Source organism: Vipera berus (genome assembly GCF_964194415.1).
Source record: "Vipera berus genome assembly, chromosome: 9".
NCBI classification, from domain to species: Eukaryota; Metazoa; Chordata; class Lepidosauria; order Squamata; family Viperidae; genus Vipera; species Vipera berus.
The window spans coordinates 5,957,569-5,984,584 of record NC_138212.1 but is presented as its reverse complement, the minus strand read 5'-3'; the positions used below and the strand labels follow the sequence as shown (position 1 = coordinate 5,984,584).

The following is a 27,016-nucleotide window of genomic DNA, read 5'->3' as shown; positions in this document are numbered from 1 at the left end:
TGCTCAGGCAGCAAACCCTACACCATTTCAGACAGATGGCTAGTCTCTTCTTGAAAACTTCTAGTGTTGGAGCATTCACAGCTTCTGGAGGCAGGTATCTGGTGATCTGGTTGATCATGTGATCCTGGGGTTGATGCAGTGGTCATAAGTGCAAGAAGGACTTTTGAAGAAGAGATTGAACAACCATCTGTCTGAAATGGCATAGGGTAGGGTTCTGAACCCTTTCTTCACCACAGACCCCCCCTTTAAATAATTTTTGTGGCCCCGGGCCACCATGACTTAACTCAAAATATAAATCACAACATTTCTTCAAGTCTTCGCTTGACAGCTCCAACAGGGGCCTGCAGACAACAGCTTGAGAACTACTGGGATAGGGTGAGGGGTGACATGATAGCAGCCTTCCAATATCTCAGGGGCTGCCCCAAAGAAGAGGGAGTCAAGCTATTCTCCAAAGCACCTGAAAGCAAGACAAGAAGAAATGGATGGAAACTAGTCAAGGAGAGAAGCAACCTAGAACTAAGGAGAAACTTCCTGACAGTTAGAACAACTAACCAGTGGAACAACCTGCCTCCAGAAGCGGTGAATGCTCCAACACTGGAAGTTTTTAAGAAGAGACTGGACAGCCATTTGCCTGAAATGGTATAGGGTTTCCTGCCTGAGCAGGGGGTTGGACTAGATGACCTCCAAGGTCCCTTCCAACTACTTCTTCTTCTTCTTCTTCTTCTTCTTCTTCTTCTTCTTCTTCTTCTTCTTCTTCTTCTTCTTCTTCTTCTTCTTCTTCTTCTTCTTCTTCTTCTTCTTCTTCTTCTTCTTTTATTTATTTATTTATTTTCTGCTTGAGCAGCGGGTTGGACTAGAAGACCTCCAAGGTCCCTTCCAACTCTGTCATTTTGTCATTATTTGGACCGGTCCTACGTCACTTTTTTCAGTGCTGTTGTAACTTTGAACGGTCACTAAATCAATGATTGTCAATGGAGGACTGTCTATAATGTTATTACTTCTGTAGGATAAATAAGATTTCATTTAAAACACTTTGGCCCCGAAGCTCTAGCCTGGAGGGCTACAGCACGACAGGAACAAATATGAAAACTGTTCCGGTTGCTCTGCAGTCGGTATTGACAAATACGCCCCCCCCCCCGAGCAAGTTGGCTTGAAGTGAAAGAATTATGCAAAGGGAGTTGTGTGTTTTGATCACCAATCCCAATATCCGGCTTGTTTTGGCAGAGTGCCCCATAATGAGAGTGCCCATTACCAGCAGCCACCTCATCCACTCTGGTGCCATAGGTGTGAAATGGAAAGCAAAGGAACGCTTAAGCATGCAAACGCCGGGCTTTGCTATCCAAATTTTCTTGGGAGACGGTGAACCAGCTGCTGTGTAACTTTCCGTTCCGAGTGTGCCAGCTTCATGTTCAAAACAAGCCATCGTGAAAAGGGTGCCGAAGGGAGGCAGTTTGGGATTTTAATTCCCACAAAATATTTGGCTGCTGGCCCAGAGATCAAGGAAGCAACAACAGCAAGAACCAGGATATGTGTGTGTGTGTGTTTGTGTGTGTTTGTGCATGTGTTTCCTCCTGCCCAGTTAGCAAAACCTGCAGCCATATCTTGCAGGAGCTGTAATAAGAGTGACCCAGGCGATATTCCTGCCTTTCAGGACATTTGACTGACAGGTCCTGCATTCATCTTAGCCTTAAATCCCCTTAAATCTTGCAGTGATCGGCGTGTGACATATCCGGTCTGGTTTCTCCAAGCGGTGGGCCAGAGAGAGGAAGAAGAAGATTTCCTGCGGGGGGGGGGGGGGGCAAGCACAATTGCAAAATGCTGTCCTTGCTTTGGACTGACAGCCCCAAAAGCTTTGAGGAAGCACCTTGAAGGAACTTCCTTGTCTTGGGCTACCTGTGGTACAGAAAGCAATCTTTTGTTTGGGAGCTGGCGGATTGCACAATTTCTCAACATCTGGCACAGAACCAGGGGCGCTGCCCCACATGCTCCATATCGGCTCAGAGGTCTGCTCTGTCCCCAACTGGATTGCCAGCTCCTTGCCTCTGCCTAACCTACGCCAAAGGGCACCAGTCAGCTTCCCTTGATGGATGAGGATTTTTTCCCCTGGCCTTGGATCCCTTCTGGATCTGCTTCCATCTTCTCTCCTCCTTGTCTGGGAACACGATGGAGAAGTTGTCGGAGACGTGAAGGAAAGCATTACTCAGAAGTTCTGCAGTCGGTACAAAGGGACTGCCTTGGTAATAATAATACATTTTATTTGCTGTCACAGACCAAAGTACAAGTGCAACAAAAGAAAAATGTGGGGAAAGTAAAATCATAGACAATTGGACACCAGAAGCCTTGGTTGAAGGGAATTACAATGTTCTCCTCTCGACTGCCTTGGTGAACTTTGGGTTTTGTTTTAAATCCAAAATTATTATGCGCAGGAGCTGCCTTTAAATCCGAAATTGTTATATAAATGAGCTGCCTCATTATGTAAGTGAGCTACCTTCTTAAAGGCAAAGGCTCGACCTTGACAGCCCACGCCTGTCCAAACTACAGCTCGTCCTTGACTGACAGTCATCTGTCTAGTGGCGGTGCAAAGTTACAACAGCAATGACATTTCAACAACTCCTCATACTTATGACTACTGCAGGGTCCCCGCAGTGTGTGTGTGTGTGTGTGTGTGTGTGTGTGTGTGTGTGCGTGTGCATGTCACATGATCAAAATTCTGGTGCTTGGCACCTAGCATGGATTTAGGACGGCTGCAGCATCCGAGGTCACATATCTCCATTTGCAACTTTCCCAAGGAACTGGGAACACACATTTTGTGTGTTGCACAAAATCAAAAGAGGGGAGCCAGATTTGCTTAAGAGTCATAGCAAAAAAAAGTCATAAAATGAGGCATGGCTCACTTAATAGCTGCATTACTCAGCAGTGAAAGTTCCAGTCCCAATTGTGATCGTAAGCCAAAGACTATCTGTAGGTCAGGACTATGAAGCCTCGGGCACCTTCATTTCCTGCACCAGTAAAGAAAAGAATGAGGGTTTCATGTTATTTTCAAGCCAGCATACGTCGCTGATAACCCAGCTAAGCCAAAGATAACCCATCAACCACATCTGGTGGTCTGCTCGGGTGCCCACTTTGCATTCCCTTTCAAGATGTCCATTTCCCCAAGCCCCTACAAGTAAGGGGGGGCGGATTGACTGTGGGATGGCTCAAAACTGGATCAAAACTAGTAGGTAATTTCTACCAGAATTACTTGTTCTTGATCTTCCTTCTTGTGTCAACTTCCTTTGCTCTTGAAGGCTCTCCAGTGGTTTTGTACCTATTTATCTCACAACCACTTGTCCTGGTTGCATGCTCTGGCTTCCGAGGAAGGGTGCGTTAATCAGCCGTAGAGAGCTTTTTCTGAGGAAGTCGAATGGGTCACATAAAGGTGAGTTTTACAGCACTCTTTACAAAGCCAGCAAGAGTTCAAAGGCAACGACACACAGTGGGTGTTTGCCAGCAGTGGAAGGGCAAAAGCACGCTCATCCAGGTGTGTCTGTCCAGGTGCTTTTTACAGCAATGTCAGCTCTCTCCTCTTACACCATGCAGGCCTTGAAGGTAGCCTAGGATCTGCAGGCCACACAACATGGACTTTGTAGTATTGCATGAGCCTAGGGCCATATTTGGCCTTCAATTCAGAAAGCTATCTTTTCACATGGTTCTGACCCAGCCAGGCTATGGACTGGGTGTCCTTGCTTTGTGCATTGGGCACGTTGAAAATAGGAATTTCTCTTTGGATTCAGTTCTTCCTTTCTGAGTAGTGGAACTTCAGGAAGGGCTTTCTGGAACAAGACCATGTCTTTAGGTTAAAAAGGTAAAGGTAAAGGTTCCCCCGCACATGCGTGCTGAACAGCCAGCGCTTGTCCGAGGACGTCTCCGTGGTCATGTGGCCAGCATGACTAGACACCAAAGGCGCACGGAACGCTGTTACCTTCACACCGTAGTGGTCCCTATTTTTCTACTTGCATTTTTACGTGCTTTCGAACTGCTAGGTTGGCAGAAGCTGGGACGAGTAACAGGCGCTCACTCTGTTACGCGGCACTCGGGATTCATCCTGCCAAACTGCCGACCTTCTGATCGACAAGCTCAGCGTCCTAACCCACTGAGCCACTGCGTCTTTAGGTTGCATTCACTTAAACCATAGTCTGGTTTTGCTTTGGTTGAACACGCTACCCAAACCTAGCATTTTGTGGTTTATAAACCATGACTGATCACTTAAACCTATTGGGCATCTTTAGCTGATGACCGCTCCTTAAATAATAGCTTTACGAGACATTCAAAGCTTGTTTCTGCTTCTCAAAAACAAAATCAGACTGAACGTCTTCTTGATTTCTAGTGCTTCCTACTTGCAAAGCATTTTTGCTGTGCGAGTAAGCCCAGGCGAAGCTTTATAAACCATGATTGGTTGTTGAGGTTTATAAACTGTGATTGAGCACTTAAACCTATTGGGCACAGTTAGCTGACGACCGCTCTTTAAATAATGTCTCCATAGGATGTCCAGAGCTTATCTCTGCTTCTGATCAGACTGAAATTCTTCTTGATTTCTAGCGCTTCCTACTTGCAAAGCATTTTTTGCTTTATGAGTAAGCTCAGGTGAGGCAGCTGGGGGATCAGCTCTCATACGCAGGCCATCAGGACACAGGTAGTCCTTGACTAATGTCCAGAATTGAGCCTGGAATTACAGCTGTAGGTCATGGCATTCGTTAAGCGGGACTACCCATACAATCGCAGCTTGATCTTTTGGTGGGAATTGTGTCTCTGCTCCTCAGCACTGCCCAACAGTCCCAACCAGCCTGCCTTCCACTGAGGGCCTGTATGCTGCACGAAGCAGAAAGAGGGCTGAGAAAATATCTACAGATCCTTCACATCCTGGGCACAAATTGTTTCAACATCTCCCCTCTGGATGCTGCTATAGGGCATTGCATGCCAAAACTACTAGATGCAAAGACTGCTTTTTTCCTCCCCGGTGCCTTCCCTCTGCTGAACACTTAATTTCCACAGCCCTGTCTCATTTGTCATCTTTCCTCCCCCTCTCTTCTCCTATTGGTTTCTTACGATTTATCGATGGTTGTTTATTGTGATCGATAACCTATTACTTGCTCTTTATATGTAGACGGTGAGCTTATGGACCGGAGACAAAATTCCTTGCCTGTCCCATCACACTGGGCCAATTCTAAATCTAAATCTAAATGTCTTATTCTGTCACATGCACTATAGTGGTTAAGTCCTTGGGCCGGGAAATGGAAAGCCTAAGTTGAAATCCCTTGCAAGATTGGGTTTGCAAAAATAAAACAGGAAAGGTAAACATTGCTCTGTGCTCTGTGCTCCTAATGAATGGATTTATAAATGAAATTTTACAGAGTTCCAGATCTTATCTTTGGAAGCTACGGTATTTTTCCCCTCAGATTCCCTTGTTTCTTAGCACAGAGGGGAAAGAAAAATTGAGAAAGCTGTGCTGTGCTTGATATTGCTAAGAGCTCTCTATCAGGAAACACCTTTTCCTCCCCCCCTTCCTTTTTTTTATTTTCTTCTCCAACCAGTTCTGGCACATAATTTGGGTTGAAGGAACAAGTACGTTCTTCTTGTTTAGGCACAATTGCTCCCTTCATGGCTAGGACCGGAGGGGGGGGGGAAATAGGGCAGCTGGACTAAAGTCAGGATAAATATGAATTTGCACAGTCTGGTGACAGGTGCTAACAAGGCAACAATCCTCAGTGGTGGGAACTTCCCTCTTCCCCTTGCAAAGGTAGGAGCGAAGAGGATCCCGGGCCTGGCTAAAAGGGACGAGAGTTTACAGCGGCGTTTCTCAACCGTGGCAACTTGAAAAGGTCTCCTTCCCCTCATGCTAAAACACTCCCCACTCCCCACTCCCTACCTTTACCTTATTCATAGACAGGACCTATATCAAAGTCCCTCAAACTTTCCAATTTTGAGGACCGGTGGGGGCGGGGGGGGGGGAAGGAGGTGATTCCATGTGAGTGGCTGGCGAGTGCGCAACCACGTAGCTCCATTAGCGCGAGCGGCAGGCACACACTCACCTGCTATGCTTGCCCCCTGCTTGCACAAATGGAACATGCACGCTCGCTTGCTGCATGTATGCACACATACATGCACTCACCCGTTGCTTTCCTAGCCTGGTTCCAAATGCGGCCAGGAGGTTGGGGACCCCTGACCTACCCATATTTCCCTGAAAATAAGACTGGGTCTTATATTAATTTTTTCTCCAAAAGACGCATTGTTGTTGTTGTTGTTAGTTGTGAAGTCGTATCTGACCCATCGCGACCCCATGGACAATGTTCCTCCAGGCCTTCCTGTCCTCTACCATCTTCTGGAGTCCATTTAGGCTCACGCCTACTGCTTCAGTGACTCCATCCAGCCACCTCATTCTCTGTCGTCCCCTTCTTCTCTTCTTCTCTTCATTTATATATATCATCCTCAATCTTTCCCAGCATTAGGCTCTTCTCCACGGAGTCCTTCCTTCTCATTAGGTGGCCAAAGTATTTGAGTTTTAGCTTCAGGATCTGGCCTTCTAAAGAGCAGTCAGGGTTGATCTCCTCTAGGACCGACTGGTTTGATCGCCTTGCAGTCCAAGGGACTCGCAGGAGTCTTCTCCAGCACCAGAGTTCAAAGGCTTCAATTCTTTGGCGCTCAGCCTTTCTTATGGTCCAGCTTTCACTGCCATACATTGCAACTGGGAAGACCATAGCCTTGACTATACGCACTTTTGTTGACAGGGTGATGTCTCTGCTTTTTAGTGTGCTGTCTAGATTTGCCATGGCTTTCCTCCCCAGGAGCAAGCATCTCTTAATTTCTTGGCTGTAGTCCCCGTCTGCGGAAAAGATGCATTAGGGCTTTTTCCCCCCAGTTAGGTCTTATTTACGGGGAAATACAATACTAAAAAGGGACGTGGTGGCTCAGTGGGTTAGGATGCTGAGCTTGTCGATCAGAAGATCGGCAGTTTGGCAGGTCGAATCCCGAGTGCCGCGTAACAGAGTGAGCATCTGTTACTCGTCCCAGCTTCTGCCAACCTAGCAGTTCGAAAGCACGTAAAAATGCAAGTAGAAAAATAGGGACCACTCTGGTGGGAAGGTAACAGCATTCCATGCGCCTTTGGCGTCTAGTCATGCCAGCCACATGACCACGGAGACGTCCTCGGACAAGCGCTGGCTCTTCGGCTTTGAAACGGAGATGAGCACCGGCCCCTAGAGTTGGAAACGACTAGCACGCATGTGTGGGGGAACCTTTACCTTTACCTTTACCTTACAATACTAAATGCGTCCGTCTGGATGAGGATCTTAACTGGGGCTTATTTTGGGGGTAGGGCTTATATTATGAGCATCCTGAAAAGTCACGCTAGAGCTTATTTTCCGGTTAGCTCTTATTTTCGGAAAAACAGTTGTGAAAGAAAAAGCAGGTTCTTCCTGCATATTTGTATAAAACACCGATACAAAATTAAAACTACAAAACAGGCAAATTTAGAGCCTTATAAATTGTCTATGGCAGGATTGCTAGCAAAGAATGGGGAAGCACTTTTATAGTAGAATGGGATTTCTGCAGACCTAAAAGCTTCACCGCTGCTAGCCTCTCTTCACACAAGACTGCCCCCCCAGCATCATTGGAGACACCAAGCCCAGATGTTACCCTGCAGCCATTACTGTGCTTGGAGAAAAATGGCAAGAAGGCAGATAATTAGTAGTACTGTGATTGAGAAACCAGTTTGGTGTAGCAGTAAAAGACGCTAGACCAGGAAATGGGAGGCCCTGAATTCTAATTCCGCCTTAGGTATGAAGCAACTGTGTGACTTTCAGCTGGCCCCTCTCTCTCAGTTCCAGGAAGAAGGTGGTGGAAATTCCCTGGGTGACTGTGGGCCAGTCTCTTAGCCCTGGGGTCTCCAACCTTGGCAACTTTAAGACTTGTGGACTGGAGTTGAAGTTGCCAAGGTTGGGGACCCCTGTCTTAGCCTAACCCAGGCTAATGTTGTAGGGAAACCAGAAATTGAAACTTGTGGAGAAAGGAAGAAAATAGGTCCAATAAAACACAGAGTCTCCCTTAGGTGTGCTTTGACAAAACCTGCTGTGTACATACATAAGCATTTGCATATGTCTGTATGATGTGTGTGTGTGTGTGTGTGTTGTACAATCTTTTTTGCCACAGTTGTAGAGCACGGTGGCTTGTGTGGTTCGGACGCTGGGTTGGAGTTTAGCAAGCCAGCATTCGAGAGCCTGCTGCAGTAGGATGGGGTGAGCTCTCGTCCTTCGCTCCAGCTCCTGCTGGGGACATGAGCCATCCCCCGGGGCAACGGTGATGTCGCCAGCTAATCCTGACACCAATGCAATGTCACGGTTGTTCAGCGAATCAGTGCGGTGGTTAAGCAAAACAAATGCTCATTAAGTTGATTCCAGCTTCCCGCATTCGCTTTCCTTCCTGGAAGCTGGCTGGGAAGGTCAGAAGTGTTGACCACATAACCATGTGCATTTAGGTATGTATACGGTGAACACAGCTGCCTCTGAAGGTATTGAAATCCTATTTATTAAGGATGTTTCTCTTCTGCTGCCTTGGCCGTCCTTCAATACCCAGATTCAAAGTCCATGGCTTTTTATTTTCCTTTCCAAATCAAACCTGAGCAATGCTAATTCTTCAAGGCTGAACAAAGATCGTCCTCCACGATGTACGTGTGTTGTTGTTTTTTTTTTTTATTAGCTCCTTATCGTCCTGGAAGGGGAATAAATGTGGTCCCTGCTTCCCTGGAAACCACAAAGAGGCAGATTGTAAAACTTTTCCAAGAAAGCTTTTATGGTGCTTTCCTACCGCAGTGTATCTCTGTGTACTATTTGCAGGGAAGTCTGTTTGGAGTTATGGCTTGAAGGCCAGGGAGGACAGAGCTCACTTGAAACAGGCCGCTTTTTCTAAGGAACACCTGGCTCAGGTGTCAAGGTAGTTTATCTCGGCGAATGTCACGGCAACAGGAAAACACAATCGTAGATTGGGCCTATTGGCACAGCCTTACTCCCTTCACCTCACCTGTCTTTGAGGTAGCAAAATTTAACTCCTTCCATGCAACAAGGAGTCAAAAAAAGAAGCCTGGTCCTTAATGACAGTATTTCTCAACCTTGGCAACTTTAAGATGGGTGGACGTCAACTCCCAGAATTCCCCAGCCAGCATGGCTGGCTGGGGAATTCTGAGAGTTGAAGTCCACCCATCTTAAAGTTGCCAAGGTTGAGAAACACTGCACTGAAAGAATAAGAGAGGCGGGTCAAAGAAGCGACAACATGCTTTAGACGTTGTAAGAGAAAAACCGGGTTACTTTATGGTGGTTAAAAACCAGAAGGAACCTGGTAGAACTTTGGTTTCATTTGGTTTTTGTTTTCAAGGCAGACGTTTTCATCTGCTGCAGCTTCCCTCAGCAGCTACATAAAATCTAGCTGCTCATGCATCTGATGACGTGAACGGCACCTCACAAAAGCTTCTGCCTTCAATAAACGTGGTTACTCAGGAAAGATGTGTCCAGATTCCTGATTTTTGGCCATAAAATGCGGCGGCTGCATTTTGAGCTACACTGTTGACTCAAATATGAACGTACCCAGCTTGGACACACAGTCTTTAGCAGTGGTGGGATTCAAATATGTGAACAACCGGTTCTCTGTGTGGATGCCGCTTCCGGAAGTCCATTCTGGGCCTGGGCAACCAAAAATTTAGCTACCGATTCTGCCGAACTGGTGCGAACCGGTTGAATCCCACCACAGGAAGGAAGGAAGGAAGGAAGGAAGGAAGGAAGGAAGGAAGGAAGGAAGGAAGGAAGGAAGGAAGGAAGGAAGTGGTGGGATTTAAATATGAGAACAACCAGTTCTCTGTGTGGATGCCACTTCCAGAAGTCCATTCTGGGCCTGGGCAAGAAAAAATTTAGCTACCGGTACTGCCGAACTGGTGCGAACTGGCTGAATCCCACCGCTGGTCTTTAGGGATAAAAGACTACATTTACGTTGCACGGAATGTGTTGGGAGCTGCATATATAAGTAGTCCTTGATTTGCGACCATTCCTTCAGTGACCATTTGAAATTACACTGCAAACAGCCACTTACAACCGGTGCCTAGCTCAAGACCGCTTTAGGAGAATTGTGGGAAACTAAATGCCTATTTAATTTGGCTATTTCCAGTCAGGGCACCAGGCCAGGTGTTTTGTTTGGGTATTTTTATATATTTTTTTGTTTTTTTTTAAAAAAAGAGGAACACCGAAAGTCTCATGAAACGGTCGGCAGAGATCCTAACAGCTGCTGCAGGATATCTGATCTTGTCCCAGATCCAAAAAAACAAATGGGAACCAAACATAGATCTTTCAGCACAGACAAGGTGTGATCCCTGCAGTAAATCCCTTGTTAATAATCTTTTGTTTAAACTGTGTGAACAATGACTTCCTTCTGTTAGCCTTGAACTTATTGCCATAGCGTTTTTTTTCTTGAGTTCCAGACAACTTCCGTGGCTGATAGGCAGGTATTGGATGTGTTTGGTGAATTCAACTACCGTATTCCCTCCAGCAAGTTGCCAGATATTGTAGGAGGCTAATTCTAGTGGGAACGCATTTCACTGGCTTCGGTGGGATTTCTTCCATTGCAGCTTTGCATTTAGCTATTATAGTTTTTACAAGTGGATTTTCAAGGCGCACCTTAATTTTTTTTTTGCACGCAGTAAAAGATCACAACAATCCTTCTCCATCTCCTTCCTTCTCCTGGTCCCTTCCATCTCTTTCACCTTCTCTCTTCCTCTTCTTCCTTCTTTTTTCTTTTCATTCTTTTCTTTTGTCTTATCTTTCTCTCTTCCCCCTGCTCCTTCTGTTCCTCTTCCTTCTCCTTCTCCTTCCCCCTTCCTCTCTTCCTGTTCTTTCTTAGCATCCTCCTCGTCTCATCTCCTCCCCCTTCTCTCTTCCTCTTTATTCTCTTTCTCCTTCTCTTCTTCCCCCTCCCCCTCCTCCTCCTCCAATATAATCCCCTTAAAAATCCCAGTTTCTACAGAACTCTGTTATGAAAAGGGCCTACAAATGTCATTAAAAAATGGCAAACAGTGGGTTTATATAAATCTTCCTCAACGTGACGTGTCGCGACATAGCGTGACTCTTTTTGCATTGCCGGCAATGGGGTGGGCCGAGGCTTTGGTATGCTGAAACCGGCCCGCGGGCTGGCGGTTTGACACCCCTAGCACAGTGTGAGGCTGGGAAAAGCTGGGTTCAACACATCAACTTCATGTCACCGTTCCAAAAGTCCACATTCCCCAAAACTGCTTTTCAAAAAAGACTGACCTAGCAGAATCGTATATTGTAGAAGAAAACAGCAGTGAAAACCTTTGAATGAAACCCTGCAGAATTTGCAGGAATTTATGCAATGCACAACTTTTTTTTTTTTAAAAAAAAAGATAGCTAAAATAGGAACATCTTTTTCCAAGCCATTGCAACAGCTTTGAAGGTCTTCTGGATGTTTTTGCCTCTGCTTTCCTTCAAGAAAAAAAAAAATGGTTTCCTCCGTTGCTTTTATCCCCACGTGGGCGGACAGCGCTAAGGAAGAGCTTCCAAAACTGCTGTGTCACCTGGGGAAAAATTATGATTGCCTTTTCAGCAAAAGATGCCTTATGCACATTCCTACACATTCTGCAGCCCTTGTTTAATTGTTCTGTACCAGCCTGCTACCGGCCCTGCAGAAAAGGCAGGGACAACCCCTTTTACAAGAAGGCAAGAGGCTGGAACTAAGCCTACCAGATTTATGGATACAAAAGCAAACAAGACACGGACCATGAAACAGGAGCTATTCAAGCGGTTGCCTTCAGCAAACCAGCCCTCCCACGCATTCCCCTTTTATACAGTTCAGGGCGTGGCTTCTCTCTGCCTCCTTCCGAGGTGCCCCATTGCCTTCCTCTGTTTACTCCTGATTGACTGCCTCCTGTGTCGGGCGTCCTTGAACAGGGCCAGCTGTGGGTCATCTTCATCCACGCTGTCAGGCTCACACAGCTGGGTCTCCGTCGTGACCAGGTGGGAGGGGCCTGGCTGAGGGCTCTGCGGAGCCACAAGGCCATCATCAGCAAGCTCTTCAACACCCCCCTCCTCCTCTGAGTCGTTCGACCCAACTGCCGTACCCACAGGCTGACCCTGAATCACAACACAATGGCCAGAAGGAACATGGCGGTCTCAGTCCCTTGTTTGAATGGAATGGAAGTCAAAACAGCCACGGGGAGACTTGAAGGCAGGAGAGTATAAAATGTTTCTTCTCTAACGGTGATGGCTAAATCTGGCCCTAGGTTCTGGCTCAGTTTACCTTTTCCCAATAAGCAACCAAGATCATTTAAAAGCAATTTATTAGAGTACTCCGATAAAGTGCGGTCTCCCTATGAGAAGGGGGAAATCTCGGGAAATGGATTACATTTACTTTTATAGTTAGCAGAACAAAGCAAATCTGGATTGGGTTTTTTTGGAAAGAGACATGACATCTGTTCAGTTACATTACAGCAATAATAGGTGAGCATAGCCATAGAAAAGAGCAGTGTGCTCTGAGGAAGAGTAAAAGGAACATTTGCAAAGTAAAAAACATCAAAATGGGTAAGATACGTTCTCAGCGCTTCCCAAGGTTGGCTGGACGACGTTCTTTGTTTATGGCGGTTTATGGGAAATGAATAGCAATACCACTGAAAAATAAAATAAAATTACAACCCACCCACCCCCATGTTAGTTAGCCAGTGCAACAGTACTACAAAAACCATGTTTTCAAGTATTACAAAGTCCATTCTGTGCTGCCCTCAAACCAAAGGGAGACCTCTCAAACCTTTGCTGGTTTCAGGCCCACGTCCTTCAGGAGTTTCCTTAACCCATCTCTTCTCGCTTGCTCTCCTTTCAGTGGTTTGCTTACGCCTTCGTGACCAAGTGCCTCATCAGCCTCTCTACGGTGGGATTAGTGATCCTGATCCTGGCGTTTCACATCAAAGAGATCCAGGTAAACTCTAAGGGAGGGGTGGGTGGTACCGGTGGCATCTATCGGGAGGTGTAGGGACTTCGCCCCCTTTTCAATTGAGCTTTGGTGGCCCAGTGGTTAGAATGCAGTACTGCAGGCTACTTCTGCCAACTGCCGGCTGCCTGCAGTTCGATTCTCACTGGCTCAAGTTTGACTCAGCCTTCCATCCTTCCGAGGTCGGTCAAATGAGGACCCAGATTGCTGGGGTCAATAGGCTGATTCTGTAAACCGCTTAGACAGGGCTGTGAAGCACTGTGAAGCAGTATATAAGTCTAAGAGCTATTGCTGTTTCTTTTTCTTTCTTTTTCTTTCTTTCTTTCTTTCTTTCTTTCTTTCTTTCTTTCTTTCTTTCTTTCTTTCTTTCTTTCTTTCTTTCTTTCTTCTCTTTCTTTCTTTCTTTTCTTTCTCCCTCCTTCCTTCCTTCCTTCCTTCCTTCCTTCCTTCCTTCCTTCCTTCCTTCCTTCCTTCCTTCCTCTTTCTTTCACAGTGCTTAGAATACAGCATTGCAGGCTAATTCTGCAAACTGCCAGAAGTTCAATCCTGACTGGCCCAAGGTTGAGTCGGCCTTTCATCCTTCCGAGGTCAGTCAAATGAAGACCCAGATTGTTGGGGGCAATAGGCTGACTCTGTAATCCTCTTAGAGAGGGCTGTAAAGCACTGTGAAGCAGTATATAAATCTAAGGGCTATTGCTATTACTATGTGTTGAGTGTTTTCCTTTGCAACTTTGAGTCTCACCTCAATGCTTGGAATCCAGTATGAGCTACTAACCCAGGGCAGCTTCTAGCAAGCAGCACAAAATAAAATAAGGAGCAATGAACTGTGGAGACTTACCCAACAAGGGTTTTCCACCTCAACAGCTACCTTAGTTAGATGGGCTCGTCCCTTTTATGGGTCTGAATATCATCTGCTGCCTTTTAATGAATCCAGAAAGCCTTCCATCTCTGCTGTGGAGACAGTGTGCAACAAGGAATTGTTACCAACCAGGTTGGCTTCAAGGAGAACAAACAACAATTAGGCAGTGACATGATAGCAATCTTCCAGTATTTGAGGGCTGTCACAAAGAAGAGGGGTTCAAGTTATTCTCCACAGCATCTGAGGGCAGGACAAGAAACGGAGGGAAACGAATCAAGGAGAGAAGCAACCTAGAACTAAGGAGAAACTTCCTGACAGTTAGAACAATTAACCAGCGGAACAACCTGACTCCAGAAGTTGTGAGTGCCCCCACACCTGAAGTTTTTAAGAAGAGAATGTACAGCTATTTGTCTGAAATGGGGTAGGGTTTCTTGCCTGAGCAGGGGGTTGGACTAGATGACCTCCAAGGTCCCTCCCAACTCTGTTATTCTGTAAGATTCTGTACGTTTGCCAATATAATTCTACACCTGGACGGAAATCTCACCCACCTCCCAATTTTGGCTTTGGCTTTTACTACGCCCCAGATACTAGTGCCTGGAAGAAGCAAAATCAGGAACACAGTAGCTCTTAATGGAGCCCAAAATTTCTGTCATTAAGTGAGACATTTCTTCAGTGAGCTTTTGCCCCATTTTTCAACCGTTCTTGCCACAGTTCTTGCGTGAATCACGACGGTTGATAAGTTAGCAACCCGGTTGTTAAGTGAATCTGGCTTCTCCCTTGACTTTGCTTGTCAGAAGGTCGCAAAAGGGGATTGCAGCCACTCAAAATATAAGAACTGGCAATAGCAGGGCGAATATGAGATAAAACTAACATCGGTTTATTTATTTATTAGCTAATTCCTGTCCTTCAGGAATCTGACCGGGCGTCCTTATCCAGTGGCGTATTTTATTTTTCACTAGGAAGCAAAAGAGAAACATTTTTTTTTTCTGCACGCTGATCTTTCCATCTTCCTCCCATTCTGTGCCTTAATAATAATAATAACCATCGTAGTCATAACAGTGCAACATTACTGCTGCTGCAACTATGGATAGACTTGAATTGTGTTAGGCCACAATTCAGCCTAACATCTCTGTTGTTAAGTGAGACATTTCTTAAGTGAGCTTTGCTCCGTTTCACCACCTTTCTTGCCACAGCTGTTAAATGAATCACTGCAGTTGATCAGTTAGTAACTTGCTTGTTAGGTGAATCTGGCTACCCCATTGAAGGTCAGAAGGTCGCCAAAGGGGATCATGTGACCTTGGAACACAACAACAGTCGTAAGTATGAGCCAGTTGCCGAGCATCTGAATTTTGATCATGTGACCTCGGAGAGGCTGGTATGGTCGTAAGTGTGAAAAATGGTCACTTTTTTCAGTGCCGTTGTAACTTCAAACGGTCGCTAACTGAACTGTTGTAAGCCGAGGACTTACAAAGGTAGGTGGGAGCTACTCCAGAATTTGACCTGAAAAACAATCAACTTTGACCTGGGGAAGGACGCGTTTACTTAGCCTCTGTCTGCTAGGATGAACAATCTTCATTTTAATTCTGTCATAACAAAAAGATTGTTATGGGCAAACTTTGACATACTTTGCAGATGCCATACCTCTAATAAGAAAATGAAATCTCCCTGGAAAATATTTATCTGAACTGCAAGGAGCTGGAAGTAATAGGCCTTTTATATGTACCAGGTGCAACCAGAAAGATTAAAGGGGAGGAACAACTAGAATAATTTACTCCAATCCCCCCAAATTGGATTTTATACATTTATAAAGTCCCCCGCACACACACATCTAAGTAGATAAGTAGCATCATCAGGAACAACAGATTTCAAATTAAGGCTGGATTTATCCTTTAACTGATGGCCCATGAACTGCACTTTAGAAATTGTGGACACAGTTCCCTTTGATTTAAATTCAATGCAACTAAAGAATAAGTTAAAAAGTTTTAAACGAAACAAAACAAAAGACAATAATCTAACTCTGTCCTTGTGTTGAATCATTTTCCCTGTCTGCTCATGCTAAAAATTACTTCTCTGTTCCAACATTTGCAAAGCGGTAGAGAACTGAGATGATTAAGATAACTTACTTATTTCAGTTATCTTAACTAAGATAATTTAAGCTGAGCTGGGCAATGTAGAAATGTAATAGATGGATGAATAGATAGATAGATAGATAGATAGATAGATAGATAGATAGATAGATAGATAGATAGATAGATGTTAGATATTGTTGTGATTCAGGGTCAGCCTGTGGGTTCGGCCCTGTTCAAGGACGCCCGACGCAGGAGGCAGTCAGGTAGGAGTAAAAAGAGGAAGGCTGTGGGGCTTCTCGGAAGGAGGCAGAGAGAGGCCATGCCCTGAACTCTTTATAAAGGGAATGTTTGGGGAGGGCTGGTTTGCTGAAAGCAACCGCTCAGATAGTGTTTCAAAGCTCCTGTATCTTGTTTGTTTTTTGTAGTAATAAATTTGGCAGACGTCATTCCAGCCTCTTGCCGTTTATAAAGGGGTTGCCTTTTCTGCAGGGCCGGTAGCAGGCTGGTACAGAACAGATATAGGATAGATAGATAGATAGATAGATAGATAGATAGATAGATAGATAGATAGATAGATAGATAGATAATTAGCCAGAGTTTGGGGTGAGGGACCCTGTGTGTGGAACAAAAATGTATTTATTCGCAGTGCTTTTTTTGTAAAAGAAAAAGGTGCCGGAACTCACACACGTCATACAACCCGCCTTGCCTACCCTACAAGGTTCCATCCAAAAAAGGTGCCGGAACTCCGTTCTGAGCATTCTATGAGAAAAAAAGCCCTGTTTATTCGTTTGATTTCCACAACTGCTCATCTAAGCAATTCAGATATAGATGGAGCATTCTCTATTTGGGGGAGAGTAATAGTTCTCCCCAAAATCTGAGCATCATAAAACCCCTTTGGGAGAGTGCTCAGCACCCTTGTTAACAAATACTATTTAAAAAAAAACCAGTAATATTAACTCTGCACCTGTCACCGTCCTCTAGTTTTAGCAGTCAAAAGTAAGGAGAAGTGTCTGCACTGACCACACAAGAGACAGTTCTTCTTAATAAATTTATTTGTAAAAAGCGTGCAGGGTTGGGAAATGCTAAACAGACCATGCTGGAGTTGAGACTGATTTCTTCAAGGCTGACTTGCCGGCCCAGACATTTCATCTTCCCCATCCGTAGGGCTCAACATGTCTTGGTTTGCGGCGGGCGAGCCAGCGACATTCGGAAAATATACTTCAGAAGAATTTTTCTTTCTTTCCTGTGGACTTGTTTGATCTCGGTTGCTGATTGGAGAGCACCATTTCCTGGCTGAGTCACACAGTGGGTTCACCCAAGCAACTGCCAAGCTGTGGCCTCTTGGCAGTGACTCTGGCTGGCTAAGGATTAAAGTGGCGACGTTCGGTTCATTTGATGTGCATTTCCCCAAAGTGCATTTTAGGCCCTTGAATCAGGGGGTATTTCATTTGCTGATATGTTTACTAACTAGGGCAGGGGTCTGCAACCTTGACAACTGGCTGAGGAATTCTGGGAGCTGAAGTCCACAAGTCTTAAAGTTGTCCAGGTTGCAGACCCCCGAATTAGGGCTTCTCAGCTACTTCAGTTCACCTGGAGCAGAGCAAAGGGTTTAAAAAAACCCCTCCGCGTTCAAAATCACATCATAAAAGCAGAAAAGCTATTGCCATAAACACTGGTGGCTGTTGAAGGAACATTGAGCCCCAGTTGACCGATGCAGCTGAAATGGGTCTAAATGTAAAACGAAGCCTGCATCCACAGCTAGACTTCAGGGCTAGTCCTCGATTTACAACCGTTCATTTAGCGACCGTTCGAAGTTACGACAACACTGGGAAAAGTGACTTACGAGCGTTTTTCACACTGACAACGGTTGCAGCACCCACTGGGTCAGCCGAGCGAAATTCGGGTGCTTGGCAGTTGACTCATCTTTACGACAGTCGCAGTGTCCCGGGGGTCACGTGATCCCCTTTTGTGACCGTCCGACGAGCAAAGCCAAGGGGGTTGAGGCAGATTCACGTAACAACCGTGTGACTAACCTAACAACTGCAGTGATTCGCTTCACAATTGTGGCAAGAAAGGTTGTAAAGTGGGGGCCACGCTCACTTAGCAACTGTCTCACCTAGCGAACATAAATTTTGGGGTCAGTTGTGTTCGTAAGGCCGAGGACTACCTGTATTTGGCTCGATGGGCCGTTTTGTCTTCCCCTCTTGGAAGGCGCCAATGAGGGGAAAGTCAAGGCTTAACCGTCAGCAGCACACAAATTGATTTTACCAATAATAAAAAAAAGCTTTTGCGCTCCCAGGAGGCAATCCATTGACAGCCTAACCGACACCTGCTTTGTAAAAACACTTGGCATTCAGTTCCCATTCCTTATGTTGTGATACCGCAGTGACAACTTTTGACAATAGAGGGTTTATAGTACGGATCTCGAGGGGGAAATTGCTCAACTCTTACCTGTCTTGAATCACAGAAGCTTGATTCCAGAGGAAGGCAGCTGCCAAACCTTTGTGGACTACCACAAATCTCTCTGACACAGACCCAGAAATAGGGTCCCCATCCATTCTCAGCCACAGGGGCTCCCCGAGTGACGTTGGGCCAGCTCTTCCCTCTCTGCTCAAGAGCCGGTGTGGGGTGATGGTGGTGTTGAAGGTGCTGAACTAGGAATGGGGAGACCCAGCATAGATGCTCTTTGGGTGATATTGAGCCGGGAAGTCAGTGAGGAGGTGTGATGAAGGTCCTGGATGAGGAGTAGGGAGAACTAGGTCCATGGTGGCGAACCTTTGGCACGCGTGCCACAGGTGGCATGCAGAGTCCTCTCTGTGGGCACGTGCACCGTCGACCCAGTCCTAGGCCTTCCGCTGGCTTTTATAAAACCTTTTTGCTTTAGGCCTCCGCCGCCGTGTGCAAAAAAAGAGAAAAGGTTAATAAATCAATTTCAACTTCTCGTGGGGGGGAAAAAAGGATCTCGCAAAGTTGGAATTGATTGATTGAACTTTTTAGTCCCACCCAATATGCCTTTACCACTGCAGCCAGGCCTCCCCCCAGGGCCATGCCCTCCAACTGGCCACACCCACCCAATGGGCCACACCCACCCAGCACCTGATGATACATAAGTGGGTTTTGGGTTGCGGTTTGGGCACTCGGTCTCTAAAAGGTTTGCCATCACTGACTTAGGTTGTAGCTTCCTGGGGGACTCAGAGCCAGACGCGTTTCCCACCTTATGAACCAACATGGAGTAGGGGTGATGGGTTGGACTATGAGCAGGGGGACCCGAGTTCACAGCCACTCTCAGCCGTGGGAGTTGAATGAGTGACTCTGGGCCAATCGTTCTCTCTCAGCCCAACAGCCAACGTCGTGTTGTAATAGAGGTGTTCAGCTAGGAGTAGGAAGATCTCAACGTTGAAGTGTCTTGAGTGACTCTGAGCCAGTCCCATTCTCTCAGCCCAAGAGTCACTTGGGGTGGAGGGGAAGGTGCTGGACTAGGAGTAGGGCGGCCCGGGTTCTAGACCCCTCAGCCACAGAAGCTCCCTGTCTGAGTTAGGCTTACTCCCCCTCTCTCAACCATAGACTGGCAAACACAGGTAGTCCTTGACTTAACAACAGTTTGTTTAGGGACTATTCAAAGTTACAATGGCACTGAAAAATATAACTTAGGACAATTTTTCACTGTTACAACCTTTGCAGCTTCCCCGTGATCATGTGATCAAAATTCAGATGCTTGGCAACTGGTTCATATTTATGACCGCTGCCGTGTCCGAAGGTCACTTAACAAATATCTCACTTAACAACAGGAATTTTGGGCTCAATTGTGGTCGTAAGTCGACGAATACTTGTGAACAAATATAACCACCTACTAACCTGCCTTGACCAAACCGAATGGTTGAAAGCCCTTCATCCCACAGTGAATTGATTCTGAATAATAATAATAATAATAATAATAATAATAATAATAATAATAATAATAATAATAATAATAATAATAATAATAATGATGATGATGATGATGATGATGATGATGATGATGATATTGTGGGTCAATGTGTAGGTGGGTGGTGTGCACAACCGGTGGTCCAAGTGGAAAAATTTGGGAAATGGTGCATTTTGAATAAGCAAATTTCCTTTTGATTGGGTTACCAAATGCAAAGTTAGAGAACTATGTCTTCCGACACCAATGAAACCGATTTTTATTTTTGCTCCGTTTCTTGTTGCGAGCCCTGGAGAAAAACTATTAGAAAGGGCTTGGATAGAAAGGGCTTTGGTATTCTGCCCTGCTATTGGTGAAATGAAGGCAAATGTTGGTGCCAATATGCTGTGTGACTGGTTGCACAGCACCGGAGTCCTCTGACTGTCTTGAACTAGTAACAAGCTCTTTTCTAATGGTTCTTGAGACTGTTAACAACCTTTCCTCCATGAAAAGGTGGGCATAGTCCTTCTCATATGCCCAGTTGATTGAGAGGGTGTTAGAAATTCTGTTTACATAAAGCACCATACAGAGCAAACAAAGAGTACAGTCACCATGTGCTTTACTGCTCAACTATATACCGTAACTGTAAAAGGAAACAGTAAACTCTACTTAGAACAAAAGAGCATAGAGTATATAGTATAGATCCAAACGTGTAAATACTGCCATCTACTGGCTGAATACTACAGTAGTTGTTGCATAGAAATGCATTCCATTAATGAATTTCAGCAGAGGGACAACCTTGCAGAGACAACCCCTGGCTTTGCTTCCGGCTCATACAAGCTCTCATGTTCCTTTTGCCTTTTAGCTCTTCATGCTGGACAATTCCCTCACCGATTGGCGAATTGCAGTCAGTACCCAGAAATTGGGTCTCATCACGCTGGAGCTTTTAGTCTGTTCCCTTCACCCCTTCCCGGTGGGAGATTTCTTTTGCCTGGATCCCAAGCCGGGACAGACCTTCATCTTCCTCTCCGATGTTGACATGTTGCTGTCACTGGTGATGTTCCTCCGCCTCTATCTGGTCCCTCGAGCTGTGCTAATGTGGAGCAGCGTGCTGGGAGATGCCTCCTACCGCAGCATCGGGTCCCTCAACAAGATCCACTTCCAGTACCCTTTTGTGTTACGGGTGATGGTCAACAGCCAGCCGGGCCGGGTGCTACTGACCTTTACAATGGGACTCTGGATCATTGCTTTTTGGATCCTGTCCGTCTGTGAACGGTAAGGATTCTGTTTGAACGCCAATATTATCCACTGTTAGGCTTATTATTGTTATTATTAACTGTTTGGTCATCAGACAAAGACTGTTTTGTTTTCTTTAAAAATGTGGATTTGATTAAAAACAAAAAACAACCCCCCACCACCCCCACCGAACTCAGCTGCTATGGTTTAGCCAACCTGCATTTACGGATGCGTTTGGATTTAAGCATTTGAATGCTTTATTTCATTGCTTCGTATTATATATATTTTTTATTTCGTTTCATTATTTTATTTTATCCTTTTATTTCATTTTATTGTTTGATTGTATTTTGTTATCTATTTTAGTTTAGTTTTCATACCATCCTTAGTTGCTTCAGGTCAAACTATTTACTGGGAGATAATACAGGTAGTCCTCAGCTGACGTTCATTAATTTGGTGTCGGTTCAGTACTGAAAAAAAAAAAAGACTAACAATTGCTCCTTGCATTTATGACCCTTGCAGCATCCCTGTGGTCACATGATCAAAATTTGGGCGCTTGGCAACCAGCTGTGTCCCAAGGTCACGAGACCGCCATTTGCAATTTTCCCACCCAGCTTCCAACAAGCAAAGTCAATGGGGCGGTGGGGGGGGAATGAGAGAGCCAGATTTGCTGAACAACACAGTTCCTTTAACAACTGCGGTGATTTGCATAGCAATCATGGCAAAAAAGGGGCGTGACTCAGATAACAACTTACCCATGAAAATTCTGGTCCCAGCCGTGGTGATAAATTAAGAACTGCCTCATTTAACGACTGCCTTGCTTAGCGATGGTAATTCTGGCCCCGATTGTGGTCGTACGTAGAGGACTACCTGTACTTTCCTAGATAAATATGAGCACGAATCTATCTTCATGTTGATTCTCCTTTATTTGATCTGCCAGGCAGTATATGATTGAGAACTCTCTGGGTGAGGCGTTCTGGTTGATTCCCATCACTTTTCTGACCATCGGCTACGGAGACGTGGTTCCCGGGACAGTCTGCGGAAAAGTCGTGTGTTTGTTCACTGGTGTCATGGTGAGGAACATAGACAGCATCTTACAGTGAGAAACATGGTACAAGGTGGCAAAATATATTTACAAATATATATTTGTAGATACAGGCACTTTACTAACAGTAAATAAGCCATGCCATTTTTTTTTTAAAAAAAATTATTTAAAAGAAGCCTTCTTATTCTCCACTTTCGTATTTCTTCCCAGGGAGTGGGGTGCACAGCTCTCCTTGTGGCAGTGGCTGCAGATAAACTGGAATTCACCAGAGCAGAGAAACACGTCCACCATTTCATGATGGATATCCAGTGTGCCAAAGAGGTAAGAGAAGCCCTTTGCTTGATGGAATTACAGAGGGGGCAGAGACATTCGCTTTGGAAATCGTGTCTCAGCAACTGGAGCCAAAAGAGACTACAGCAATTTTTCTAAGGCCTTGTTCTCCCTTCCTCTTCCTGCTGAGCAGCAAAGGAACCCAGAGTTAGAGTTTTGATGCTTCCTTTTTGAAAAGGCCCAGGAATGAATAGGGCTGTGCATTTCCCACCCTGGAGGGATGCATACTTTTCTTTTTTCTGGCTGGCTTGGTCTAGGCTAGAAAGTGGCAGAGCATGAGTTCTAGTCCCGCCTGGATGACTTTGGGCCAATCACCAGGAGACGGTGAGTTCTAGTTCCACTTGAGGCAAGAAAGCTGGCTGGGCGACTTTGGGCCAATCACCAGGAGACTGTGAGTTCTAGTCAGTGGCGGGATTCAAATATGGGAACAACCGGTTCTCTGTGTGGATGCCGCTTCCGGAAGTCCATTCTGGGCCTGGGCAAGAAAAATTTAGCTACCGGTTCTGCCAAAGTGGTGCGAGGCCGGCTGAATCCCACCATTGGTTCTAGTCCTGCCTTAGGCATGAACGCCGGCTGGATAACTTTGAGCCAATCACCAGGAGACGGTGAGTTCTAGTCCCACCTTAGGCATGAAAGCCGCTGGGTGACTTTGGGCCAATCGGAAGAGAAAGAAAAAGAATAAAGAAAGAAAAGCGTCTTCTGATCATCTTCAGAGTAGTTATAAATGCATTTTTATTTTATTTGTTCCCTTTAAAATGATGTCATAGTTTCCTTCTTATAATCTACCCTTTCTAATCACCAAATCCATAAACCACAAGTTCATTTTATTCTTTTTTTTTTCAACAGAAAATCCAATAAGGGGTTTCCGGGCATTAATAAATGTAATAATCATTGATATATTTCTCTAAGCACACAAATTACTTTTGCTATCCTAGTTTACTGATATTTTAAAATCTCCCACAAGCTAAGTTATTTTTGAAACGACTGTAATTCTTCTTGATTGCATCTTAGGCTGATCTATGATCAAAACAAAGATTAGACTTGACTAGCAGGTCTGTTTAGTTTGTGTGGTCATAAAATCCTCGGCAGGGTGGAGATTGTCTACTCTGAATCTGTCTTGGTTGCAAGAAGCCGCAACTACAGTGTCTCTGACAGACAGCATCCCCCTGTATTTAAACCTCTTCAGTGAAGGAGAGTCCATGAACTCTCAAAGCAAATTATTCTATTGTTGAGCAGATCTTACCATTAGGACATTTTTCCTGAAGTTCAGCCAAGATAATATTTCTTTGTAATAATAATATTTCTTTGTTTCTTGTCCTGTCTTCTGGAACAACTCTCAACCATGCTACCCCTATCTTTATGTGGAAGAAAAGTTCGTGCAACATGTTTAACTTGGAAGGGGAATTAATTCCTTCTCTGAATTTGCACAACAGAGCCGCAATCTCAGGAAGGCAGAAATTTAGGGAAGTTGAATGTGTTTGTTTTGTGGCTCCCTCCCAAGGATGGCAGTTATCAAATCTGAAAATTGGGTTGGGGTGGCATCCATATTTCTCCAGATTATTCATTTCTTCATCAAAAATTATCTACTTATGGCTGCGTGTGTCACCTACCTTGATGAACTCAACAGAGTGTTCATTCCTTAACTGCGTAGATGGCTTTCCCAGTAGTTTTAACCACATTTAGCCTGATAACAAAATTATTCCAGGTTGCACTATAGACTGAATTAAAAAACACCCAAATAGAGTCACACAACATACTGCTAAGCTACAAAAAATACTAACCAGGCTTAGTGAAAAATGAAACTTGTAAAACGAAACCCTGTACATTTGCAACTAGGTTTGCTAAGTATGGTGTGTGAACACCAATCCCGAGAAATTCTCTTTTTTTAAAAAAAAATCCTTTGTAACAAATACACCTTATTTTTATGCTGGCAAATGGACTCAAGCTTCTTGGGAAAAGAACGGTCCTTAAACAGATGTAATTTTGAAGATTCTGCTCTAGTTGGTTTGCTGTGTGGGACAGGCATCTGTTGAAATCTTAATATGGAATCTGGAAAAATATCCAACGTGGCATCTTCAGCATGGAATGAACATCTGAGCCTTGAACCTTTTCTTTGGTAAATTGTTCATGGCCAAGATTCTCATCTGCAGATCAGTGGTGAAGAACACCTGTGAGATGAACAGGCAGCTTATGGCCCTGGGCTTCATTTCAGATGTTAGTTTGAAAGAGCTTAAGTTGGGTCCCTAGAACCATCAGCTATGAGTCCAGAAACCACATGGAGGGGAGGAAAGGCTGGCGAAAAGAGACATCTGTGTGAGGAGGAGAAGAAGAAGGAAAAAAAATTGTCTCCTTTCTCTTCACATTCCACCACTGGATGTACTATCTGGCAGATTTTCCTTGGGCGAATTATATAGTAATAATACAGTAAAAGGATTATCCCACCCTTGCTCCACAATAAATAACATTGGTTTTCCTGGGCACCCTGCCTTGCAACACAGGGTGTGTTCGAACTTGTGCAAATTGTGATAAATTGGGCCTTTCCCCCCTCTTCTGTGGCTTCCTCTTCGCATCATAATGTTCCGATCAGTGCATCAAAGGCCGATCTGTTTTGTCGCTTTCTTTGCTAAGGTTGCAATCATTAAGCCGCATTCTTCCACACCCTGGAAAAAAGGATTTTAAAAAAATTCTCTACTTGATTTTACATTATTAGTACCAGGCTAAATCACTGCTAAGTATAGCTGATTAAAAAAAATGCAGTCATTTTCTCCTGGACGTAAATCAGTGGTCTGTGAAGATCCGTACAGACTGATTCTTCCTTTGCATTTCTGAAGGATACATAGAATGACTAGTGCTGCAAGCACTGGTGGCTTCATTAAAGACATGGTTTACTGTGAAGTTGCATTGAGTTTCATGCCATTATCCCATTGGGGACTTCTTCCTCCTCTTAGTCATAGCAATAGCACTTAGACTTATATACCACCCCTTAGTGCTTTTATAGCACTCTCTAAGTGGTTTAAATAGGGACGCGGTGGCTCAGTGGGTTAGGACGCTGAGCTTGTCGATCAGAAGGTTGGCAGTTTGGTGGGTCGAATCCCGAGTGCCGCGTAACAGAGTGAGCGCCTGTTACTCGTCCCAGCTCCTGCCAACCTAGCAGTTCGAAAGCACGTAAAAATGCAAGTAGAAAAATAGGGACCACTACGGTGGGAAGGTAACAGCGTTCCGTGCGCCTTTGGTGTCTAGTCGTGCCGGCCACATGACCACGGAGACATCCTCAGACAAGTGCTGGCTCTTCGGCTTTGAAACGGAGATGAGCACCGGCCCCTAGAGTTGGAAATGACTAGCACGCATGTGCGGGGGAACCTTTACCTTTACCTTTAAGTGGTTTACAGAGTCAGCCTCTTGCCCCCAACAATCTGGCTCCTCATTTTACTGACCTCGGAATGATGGGAGGCTGAGTCAACTTTGCACTGGTCAGGATCGAACTCCTCCTCCTCTTCCTCCTCCTCTTCTTCTCCTCCATCTCCCCCCTCCTCCTTCTCTTCCCTCTCTTCCTCCTTCTCTTGCTCCCTCCCCTCCTCCTCCATCTCCCCCTCCCCCTTCTCTCCCTCCTCATCTAAGCCAGAAATGGCTGCTTTTTCCAAAGGGTGTGAGATAGAAGCCATCTATGGCACTTCGGATGTTCAGCTATAACTCCCAGCATCTTTTATCAGTGGCCGTGCTAGTTAGGAAGGTTGAGAGTTAGAGTCCAGCAACATCTGGAGGGCCACAGACCGCCAACCCTTGATGTCCAGATAGCTAACTTACCCTACTGGAGTACAGTCCAACACAGCTTATGTCTTGCAAACTTAGCTAACCCAAGCTGCAGGTTATGGTGAAAAACAGTGGTTGAATTGTCCCAAACGTAACCTCTTCTTGACCCGATTTGTATGTGCTTCCAGATGAAATGGTCAGCAGCCAACGTACTACAAGAAGCCTGGTTATTGTACAAGCACACCAAGAGGAAGGATGGATTAAGAACACGCAAACATCACCGGCGGTTGCTGGCAGCCATTCACATGTAAGTGAGGAATCCCAGTGACAATGAGGATTTGAGTGACTACAACTCCCAGAATTCCCCAGCCAGCTGTCCAACCTTGGCAACTTCAAGACTTAAGAACTTCACCTTCCAGAATTCCCAGCCAGCATGGGTGGCAGGGAAGGAATAAGAGTTGGAAGGGACTTGGAGGTCATCTAGTTCAACCCCCTGCTCAAACAGGAAACCCTGTATCATTTTACACAAACAGTTGTCCCATCTCTTCCTGAAAACCTCCAGTGTTGGAGCACCCACAACTTCTGTAGGCAAGTCGTTCCATTGGTTAATTGTCCTCACTTTCAGGAAATTTCTCCTCAGTTCTAGGTCGCTTCTCTCTTTGGTTAGTTTCCATGCGTTGCTTCTTGTCCTGCCTTCAGGCGCTTTGGAGAATAGGCCGATCCCCTCTTCTTTGCGGCAGCCCCTGAGATATTGGAAAACCTCTATCATGTCACCCCTCGTCCTTCTCTTCCTTACAGTAGACATACCCAATTCCTGC

General features: G+C 45.2%; 1 protein-coding gene across 1 annotated transcript in view; it reads left to right on the top strand.

The window, feature by feature from the left end:
- KCNN4 (potassium calcium-activated channel subfamily N member 4) overlaps positions 1 to 27,016 on the top strand; it is a 39,520-nt gene that overhangs the window by 9,148 nt on the left and 3,356 nt on the right. Inside the window, exons 2-6 of the mRNA XM_081334941.1 lie at positions 12,904 to 12,999; positions 20,706 to 21,115; positions 22,014 to 22,146; positions 22,329 to 22,439; positions 26,387 to 26,505. Of these exons, the coding sequence (XP_081191067.1) occupies positions 12,904 to 12,999; positions 20,706 to 21,115; positions 22,014 to 22,146; positions 22,329 to 22,439; positions 26,387 to 26,505 (869 nt within the window). The remainder of the gene's footprint in view (positions 1 to 12,903; positions 13,000 to 20,705; positions 21,116 to 22,013; positions 22,147 to 22,328; positions 22,440 to 26,386; positions 26,506 to 27,016) is intronic.